Source organism: Penaeus vannamei, chromosome 37 (genome assembly GCF_042767895.1).
Source record: "Penaeus vannamei isolate JL-2024 chromosome 37, ASM4276789v1, whole genome shotgun sequence".
Lineage (NCBI taxonomy): Eukaryota > Metazoa > Arthropoda > Malacostraca > Decapoda > Penaeidae > Penaeus > Penaeus vannamei.
In genome coordinates this window covers 18574477-18584059 of record NC_091585.1, presented here as the reverse complement: position 1 = coordinate 18584059, position 9583 = coordinate 18574477, and the positions used below count along the sequence as shown (strand labels likewise).

Sequence of the window (9583 nt, the reverse complement as noted above, 5' to 3'; positions counted from 1 at the left end):
CGAGACGCTCTTGTTTAAGAGTCCGTTCATCGAGACGCAGCCGCTTGAGAGTTCGTTCCACGAGACACACGCCGCGCCGTCCGTATAAGAGGTCGGATTCAAGGCGTTTGAAAACTTTGGGTGCGAAGATTATAGGGTCAATATATACATATACTCTATAGTCTTTGAGCCTATATATATCCTTTAGAGTCTATATATACTTTATAGCCTTTGAGTCTATATAAACTCTGTAGAGACTATTTAGAGTCCGTAGAGTCTATATAGACTCCGTCGAGTCTATATAGACGTCGTAGACTCTATATAGACTCCGTAGAGACTATATAGAGTCCGTAGAGTCTATATAGAGTCCGTAGAGACTATATAGACTCCGTAGACTCTATATAGACTCCGTAGAGTCTATATAGACTCCGTAGAGTCTATATATTCTCTAGTTTGAGTCTACATATACTCTGTTGAGTCTATACATAATGTTTAGTGTTTGAGATTATACACATTCTATAGTCTTTGAGTCTTTGAGCATACATATACTCTTTAGAATCTATATATACTATAAAGTCTTTGAGACTGCATATATTTTATAGGCTTTGGGTCTAAATATATTTCACAGAGGAAGGGTTCTTCCTCGGGTCCATGGATAGGCTTCAGGGGGCTGTGAGGATCAGATAAAAAAAATAACATTACTTTTTGCATGATAAGGAATTAGATTTTCTTTTTTTACTTTAAAGCTTAATCATACTCTGTGTATCTTATACTTGCAGGAGGCAATTAAATATCATTAAATAATGTACAATAAACACTTGGCATTCAAAGTTGTATTTATGTGAATATTTCAGGGAAAGGGGGCCGTAGCTTCCATCTACTTGTTAAGGGGTCCGTGACTCTAAAAGGACTAAGAACCACTGCTATAGAGTCTATAGTTATAGTTTTAGAGTCTTTATATACTCTATAATCTATGTCTATAAATACTCTATAGTCTTTGACTCTCTATATATACTCTGTAGTATATATATACTATAACGCATATACTATAGAATCTATAGATACACAGCATATAGCATATATACTCTATAGATTTTGCCATACCTTGGTCTTCGCTTTGTATACGAGTAATTTTAGTATTTTTTTCATTCCTTTTCATGATAAAGTTTTCTTTACTCTGGGGCTCTATTGATATCTATACTGTTATTAATCCTCTTGCCATGAAGATCATCCTAACGTTCCCAAAAACACCATCAGCAATACGAAACAAAAAGTATTCTTTCCGCAAATTACGAAAAAGAGTGATAGAGCAGTCAGGAAAGTCCGGTGATTGACCCTTTGGCGAATGAGTCACTGTGGAGAGAACCTTCTACGTATTAATGAATTCAGTCACCTTAAATAGCAGTGGGTATAGCGTGTATGTCATTCCTCCGACCAAAGGCAGTCAGAACGAACCGTATTCATGTTGACAGATGTAGGAAAAGGTATGAATGAAAATATCTTCACCATACTAGCGGTGTATCTGACCGGTTTGGAATACATCTTCGTCAGAAATACATGGGAATCACCGTTATGTATTTTCTGGCGAAGATAAATTCGACAACCGGGGAAATACGTGTCTTGTAGGGTGAAGATATTCATTCTCATTCATATCTTTTTCCTACATGGACGTTTCCGGTAGGTTGGGAGTGAAACCTTTCCTATCTCTGCTGGGAAGACTCGCTCCATTAAGAAAAAAAGGAAGAAAAGAAAAATGGCTGTCATTTAAGATAGTTTTGAAGAGAGAGAGAGAGAGAGAGAGAGAGACAGAGACAGAGAGAGAGAGAGAGAGAGAGAGAGAGAGAGAGAGAGAGAGAGAGAGAGAAAATATATATATATATATATATATATATATATATATATATATATATATATATATATATATATATTTAATTTTGCAGAGTTGTAGATATTGCAAAATTCATCAAATGAACTGCTATATACCAACAACAATAGCAACAATAATATTCGATTTCACAACCTTATCAACGAATTTATGTAACACAACCTTATCAACTTCGAATTTATATTTAAAAAAGGCATCCAAATTGCACAACTTAACAACTGGCTTGGAACAATAACATAATCACTCACAGGAAATCTTAAAATCAACATTGCAATGACATGAAAAGGACGAATCTTTTATCAGTAATTTGCAAGCATCAGCAACATGACAACTCATTAACTTTTAACCTTAATAAGAAGGAAATGGGAAGAAAATAATGATGATGAGGGGAAGAAGAAGGAGACTGAACAAAGAGATGAAATAGAAGATAACGACGAAGACTAAAAATGAAGAAGAAAAAGAATAAGAATGAGAGAAAAGAAGAAAAATACTACAAATAGGTTGAAGAAGGATAAGAAGAAAAAGAATAAGAATGAAAGAAAATGAAAAAAATACTACAAAAATAATCAAAATGCAAAAGAATTATCATAAAAATTCCAAAAAAATCACCACCTGTCAACCTCACGTGCAGAAAACGTGACACATGACAGACAAGTGCACAAAGGGTCACGTGACCAACATGGCGTCAGTGTCACGGCCAGAAGGTGATTTTGCGGCTCAGATTTCCGGGTATTTTTGTCTATTATTTGTTCGTGATTAAAAAAAAAGGCTTTTTTAAAGTTATATTTCCATTCTTATATATATATATTATATGTATCGTAGGAATTCATGTTCTGTGATAGATACGTGATATCATTAAAGATGTAATGGCTATTAGTGTAGAAATCATTATCAATTGTTGCTGTCATTTTTTTCGGATTTATTACTTAAATTCATTCAGACTTTTTCATATGTGTATGTGTGTTTGTGTGTGTGTATATGTGTATCTGTATGTATATACATACAATATATTTTTTAAATTTTCATAACATTATCATTTCACAAAAATAGATACATATAAACAAAGAAAAAGCCAAAAAATGCAATAAAGAAAAAGGAAAAAAAAAAAAGAAATAAATTAAACTGAAAAAAAGAAAGAAATATCCCTCGTGAAATACGTAATTGCAACATCCTAAAGCAATATTTACTCTCGCCCCTCCCCCACACCCCCACCCCCGCCCCCTAACCCATTAACCCCCACCCTCACCCTAACTCACCTACCGACCCGCCCACCCCGCCCACCTCAACCCCAACTCCCCACCCCCTTCCCCTACTCCCCCCGCAGCCCCCCACCCCCCCCCAAACCTTTTATCACCCCCCTTCCCATCCCCCTCCCCCCTGCTCCCCCAGCGGCCGCGAGAGTATATAAAGGGAGCGCGGCGAGCGTCGGGCAGTCAGTGTGACGTTGGAGATTCTAGTGAAGGGAGCTATGTTGCGCTGGACCCTCCTCTGTGTGCTGGGTGAGTCTGGACACTTTCACTTGCTGGCGCTCGTCTTTGCGTCTTTTGTGTTTCCTTTCGGTTCTTCTTGGCTGGACTTCGAGTTTGTTATCAGTCATTTTCAAGTATTGTTTTTCTTTTGTCATGTTTTCTATTTTTTTTGTGCCGCGACTGCATATATATATATATATATATATATATATATATATATATATATATATATATATATATATATGTATATGTATATATATATACACACACACACACACACACACACACACACATATATATATATATATATATATATATATATATATATATATATATGTATATATACACGTATATACATACGTATATACACACGTATATATATATATATATATATATATATATATATATATATATATATATATATATATATATATATATATATATGTATGTATATGTATATGTATATGTATACGTATATGTGTATACACACACACGCATATGTATATATACGTATATATATATTATATATATATATATATATATATATATATATATATATATATATATATATATATATATATATATATATATATGGGTATATGCTTATATACGAATATATCTCTATATATATATATATATATATTTTTATGCATATATATATATATATATGGGTATATGCTTATATACGAATATATCTCTATATATGAGTGTTTACACATTTTTATGCATTTTCTCTGTTTTACTATTGCTATTAGTTCATTTTCTTTTACTCCTTTGTCGTGTAAGAGCATCCTTTTATCACTTAATATCATACATCTATTCTGTTTCGTTGTATTTGCGTAACATCGATAGCAAAAAGAAAAAAAAAAAAAAAAAAAAAAGAGAGAGAGAGAAAAAAGAAAAAAGAAGAAAAAAAAAGCATCCGCGATTTTCTCCCAAGCAATACAACCATTCGTTGCAATTATCTGCTTTCTTCGATCAAGAGATGAGCTTCAGTACTTTCACTTTATTTAATTTTCACTCTATTCTATCTATTCTCATTACTCTCTCTAATCATGGGTATAAATATGTAGTATTTACATGTCTATCTCTATCTATCTACCTATCTGTCCATCTATATCCATCAATCTATCTCTCACATATTGATAGATGAAGACATAAAAATTATCTTTTCGTTTATTTATTCATTCATTTATTACCATTTATTTTTTTCTCTATCCTTATTATCATCCACATGAAAATGGACATATACGGTTTCGAGTGAATTGCAGAAATGGCAACGTCAGCCGTCATAACTGTAATTCTGCCATCATTACTACGCATAAACGACCTCGTCATATGGTTAATGCTCCTCGTTGTCTCGTTATTCTTGTTTATTCGTTTTTTGCGTCTGTGAATTATTATCTCTCCTTCTTATTTACGTGTTTGTCGGTTTTTCGTCTGTTCCTCTCTCTGTCTTTGTTTCTGTGTTTGTCGACACCGTCTGTTTCTCTCTCTTATCTTTATTCCTGTGTTTGTCGGTTTTTCGTCTGTTCCTCTCTCTGTCTTTGTCAGTTTTTCGTCTGTTCCTCTCTCTATCTTTATTCCTGTATTTATCGGTTCTTCGTCCGTTCCTCTTTCTGTCTTTGTTCCTGTGTTTATCGGTTTAATGTTTTTTTTTCTTCTTTATATTATTTACATTCGCTTATATGTGTCACACTATCTCGGAAAATGATGAGATTCGATCAGATAGAATTGTGATTAGGTGAGAAGGCAGAGAGAGAATGAGGGGGAAGAGAGAATATGAGAAAAGGGGAAAAAACGAATGGGTGAGGAAGACATAATTTTGAATAAATCATTGAATGTGGGGGGAGTCAGAAATGTAATAAAAAATAAGAACAGAGAGGGAGTGGGAGACAGAGAGGAGGTAGAAAAAGAGAGGAGAGAGGGAGAGGAAGAGTGAGAGAGAAAAAAAATTAGATAAATCTTTTTACAAACCCTAGGGATAGATAGATTCATAGCTCGATCGATATATCAATAGATAGACAGACAGACCGACAGTCAGACCGACAGACAGCCGGACAGTCAGACAGACACAAACAGACAAAGATAACAGCAGACCTATAAATAAACAGACAGACAGACAGAGGTAACAGCAGATATATAAGTAAACAGACAGATGTAACAGTAGATATATAAGTAAACAGACAGATGTAACAGCAGATATATAAGTAAACAGACAGACAGAGGTAACAGCAGATATATAAGTAAACAGACAGATGTAACAGTAGATATATAAGTAAATAGACAGATGTAACAGTAGATATATAAGTAAACAGACAGACAGAGGCAACAGCAGATATATAAGTAAAAAGACAGATGTAACAGTAGATATATAAGTAAACAGACAGACAGAGGTAACAGCAGATATACAAGTAAACAGACAGACACACAGAGAGACAAAGACCCAGAGAACCAGAGAGCAAGAAAGAGAGAGAGAGAGGAAAGGTCAGCGACCTAAATCTCAGCGCTGAATATTGCATAAGAGTACCTGACCAAACGTAATCAAGGTTTATACATTTACTTGCGACCTTATACACTGAGCGACCCATATGTATTTAGTACGTGGATTCGACGTGCTTGTTATTTGGTCATGCTGAGTTTTGCAAGTATTTTTTGTTGTTGTTGTTGGTTATGCTGATTTTTGCAAGTATTTTTTGTTGTTGTTGTTGGTTATGCTGAGTTTTGCAAGTTTTGGTTGTTGTTGTTTTTTGTTATGCTGATTTTTGCAAGTATTTTTTGTTGTTGTTTTTATTTATGCTGATTTCTGCAAATTTTTTTTTAGTTGTTGTTTTTGGTTATGCTGAGTTTTGCAAGTATTTTTTGTTGTTGTTTTTTGTTATGCTGATTTTTGCAAGTTTTTTTGTTGTTGTTTTTGGTTATGCTGATATTTGCATGTATATGCTGTTGGTTATGCTGATATTAGCATGTTTTTGTTGGTTATGCTGATATTAGCATTTTTTTGTTGGTTATGCTGATATTTGCATGTTTTTGTTGGTTATGCTGATATTTGCAAGTTTTTTTTGTTGGTTATGCTGATATTTGCATGTTATTGTAGTTGGTTATGCTGATATTTGCAAGTTTTTTTTGTTGGTTATGCTGATATTTGCAAGTTTTTTTTGTTGGTTATGCTGATATTTGCATTATTTTGCTGTTGGTTATGCTGATATTTGTATGTTTTTGTTGGTTATGCTGGTATTTACAAGTCTTTTGTTGGTTATGCTGATATTTGTATGTTTTTGTTGGTTATGCTGGTATTTACAAGTCTTTTGTTGGTTATGCTGATATTTGTATGTTTTTGTTGGTTATGCTGGTATTTACAAGTCTTTTGTTGGTTATGCTGATATTTGTATGTTTTTGTTGGTTATGCTGGTATTTACAAGTCTTTTGTTGGTTATGCTGATATTTGCAAGTTTTTTGTTGGTTATGCTGGTATTTACAAGTCTTTTGTTGGTTATGCTGATATTTGTATGTTTTTGTTGGTTATGCTGGTATTTACAAGTCTTTTGTTGGTTATGCTGATATTTGTATGTTTTTGTTGGTTATGCTGATATTTGCAAGTTTTTTGTTGGTTATGCTGATATTAGCATTTTTTGTTGTTGGTTATGCTGATTTTAACATGTTTTTGTTGGTTATGCTGATATTTGTATATTTTGTTGTTTTTGTTTAGAAGCTATTTATGTAAGGCTATGGCGTGTGATTCGTATGTTTGCGTTTTTTTTCTTTTATTTGTAATTTGGATAATAATGAAGCATCTAGTACTTTTTCATATCTTGTCATTTGTTGTTTGAGTGCCGAGATTATCTATTTTATCTATCTGTCTTTTGGGGTGACTTTGCATACTTATAAAAATATCCGTACATACTTATGTTTATGCAAGTGGCACTCTTATTTGGCACGCGTCTGGCACGTTGAATTAACACTTCCAATTGGCACTCCAAGTCAACCTTTTTACTTCTGATTTTTTTTTGTCTTTCCGTTAGCTAACTCTTAGATATTGATACAAGCCTCTATATTGTTTTTTTTTTTTCTCTTTTTCTTCGTAAATTTATTAGAAATATCTAGGAATATTCGTCCGTGTAATAAAGGCAGTCATAAAGGCCGGGAAATTGAGGGAATAAAGACATTTTAGTTATTTTTCGATTCTGTGACGAATTTGGATCGCTATTTTGGGCTGCGTTGAAATTTCCAAACGCATGACTAGGGATTTTTTTTTTATTATTGTTTTGAAATTGGATTTTTTTTCATTCCAGTTATTTCTTTTTTAAGAGCTTTTGTAATTCCGAAAAAAAATATATATCTAATTGGTGAAACTTGGTCGAAGCATTTTGTTTTGTTTCGTATTACATATATATATATATATATATATATATATATATATATATATATATATATATATTTATTTATTTATTTATTTATATATATATATGTATATATATATATATATATATATATATATATATATATATATATATATATATATATATATATATATATATATATCACCTTTCTCATTTTTAATGTTCTTGCCTGCGTTTGTATCAAAGTGGGAAAATAAAGAGTAAATTTTAAATATAGAATGAAGTAGAAAGTGAAGCCATAAATCAACTTCATGTGTTGCTGTTGCATAAATTACAGCAACATTCAAGTAAATGAGAGAGAGAGAGAGAGAGAGATTGAGATTGAGATTTATATATATATATATATATATATATATATATAGATAGATAGATAGATAGATAGATAGATAGATAGAGAGAGAGAGAGAGAGAGAGAGAGAGAGAGAGAGAAAGTGAGAGTGAGAGAAAAAAAGAGAGATAGAGATAGAGATAGAAAGAGAGAAACGACAGAGAGAGACAGAGACAACAGATAGGCAAAGAGAGAGACAGACAAACAGACATAGAGACAGGCAGACACAGAGACATATAAAGAGAATGAAACAAGATAAGAGGGAAAGAAAAAGAGACACAGAAAAGGAAAGATAGAGAAAGATAGACTGAGAGAAGCAACAAATAAAGGAAATTATAGAGAGAAAGAGAAAGGAAGGGATTGCAAATTGCAGAGTGCCTGTCGTTTCCGTGTGAATATCATCACCTTTGTGCGAGAGAAAGATAAACAGAGGAAATGTTTACTCGAATCATTATGATGATCATGGTGGCAAGGGATGGTAGTGATAATAATAATATTGATAGTGATGATAATGATTTGGAAGATTGATGATAATGATTAAGAAGATTATAATAATAGAAATGATTAAGAAGATTTTAATGATAGAAAGGATTAAGATTGTAATGATAGATATGATTAAGATCATAATGATAAAGATGATGAAGATCATAATGATTAAGAAAATTATAATGATAGAAATGATTATTATAATGATAAAGATGATTAAGAAAATCATATTGATAAAGATGATTAAGATTACAATGATAAAGATGATTCGGAAGATTATAATGAAAAAGATAATAACAACAGTAATAAAAAACATCACAACATAGTTATAACGATGGCAATAATAGAGATAAAAACAATGATGAGAATTCTATTAAGAAATAACCATACCAACAACAAATACAAAAAAGCAACTACAATCAAAACGCCGCCTCCCCCCAAAAAAAATAAATAGATAAAAAAATCCAAGCGTAGATATTTCAGAGAAGACCCCCCCCCCTAAAAAAGAGAAATAAAGTAAAATAAAAAATAAAATAGAATAAAATAGTCCAAGCGTAAATATCTCCGAGACGACGCGTCGCCTCCCTAAAAAATAATAAATAAATAAGTGAAAAAACAAAAAACAAGTAAAAGATAAAACATAAAAAAAAAATAATAATTCAAGCGTAAATATTTCCGAGACGACCCGCCCCCCCCAAAAAAAAAGTAAAAAAAAAAAAGATAATAAAAAAAAATCAAGCGTAAATATTTCCGAGACGACCCCCCCAAAAAAAAGTAAAAAAAAAAAAAAAGTAAAAAAAAGAAAAAAAAATCCAAGCGTAAATATTTCCGAGAAGGCCCCGCCGACGGCCGCCTTTCACCGCCCGCGTCCGCCTGCTGCGTGTCCGGTCTGGGGGCGACTGCAGCGCCGTCTGCTGGGCGCGGGAGGGGGGGGGAGGGGGAGGGGTTGGGGGAGGGGGAAGGGGCGAGGGGCAGAGAGACGAGGGAAGAAGGGATGGGGTAAAAGGAGGATGAGGTGGATGAATTTGGGGGATGG

General features: G+C 33.0%; 1 protein-coding gene across 1 annotated transcript in view; it reads left to right on the top strand.

Moving 5' to 3' along the window:
* The first annotated feature begins 3255 nt into the window (after positions 1–3255).
* The window catches only part of LOC113814909 (protein Skeletor, isoforms B/C), a 33200-nt gene continuing 26872 nt past the window's right edge, over positions 3256–9583 (top strand). Inside the window, exon 1 of the mRNA XM_027366975.2 lies at positions 3256–3363. Within this exon, the coding sequence (XP_027222776.1) occupies positions 3333–3363 (31 nt within the window). The 5' untranslated portion in view covers positions 3256–3332. The remainder of the gene's footprint in view (positions 3364–9583) is intronic.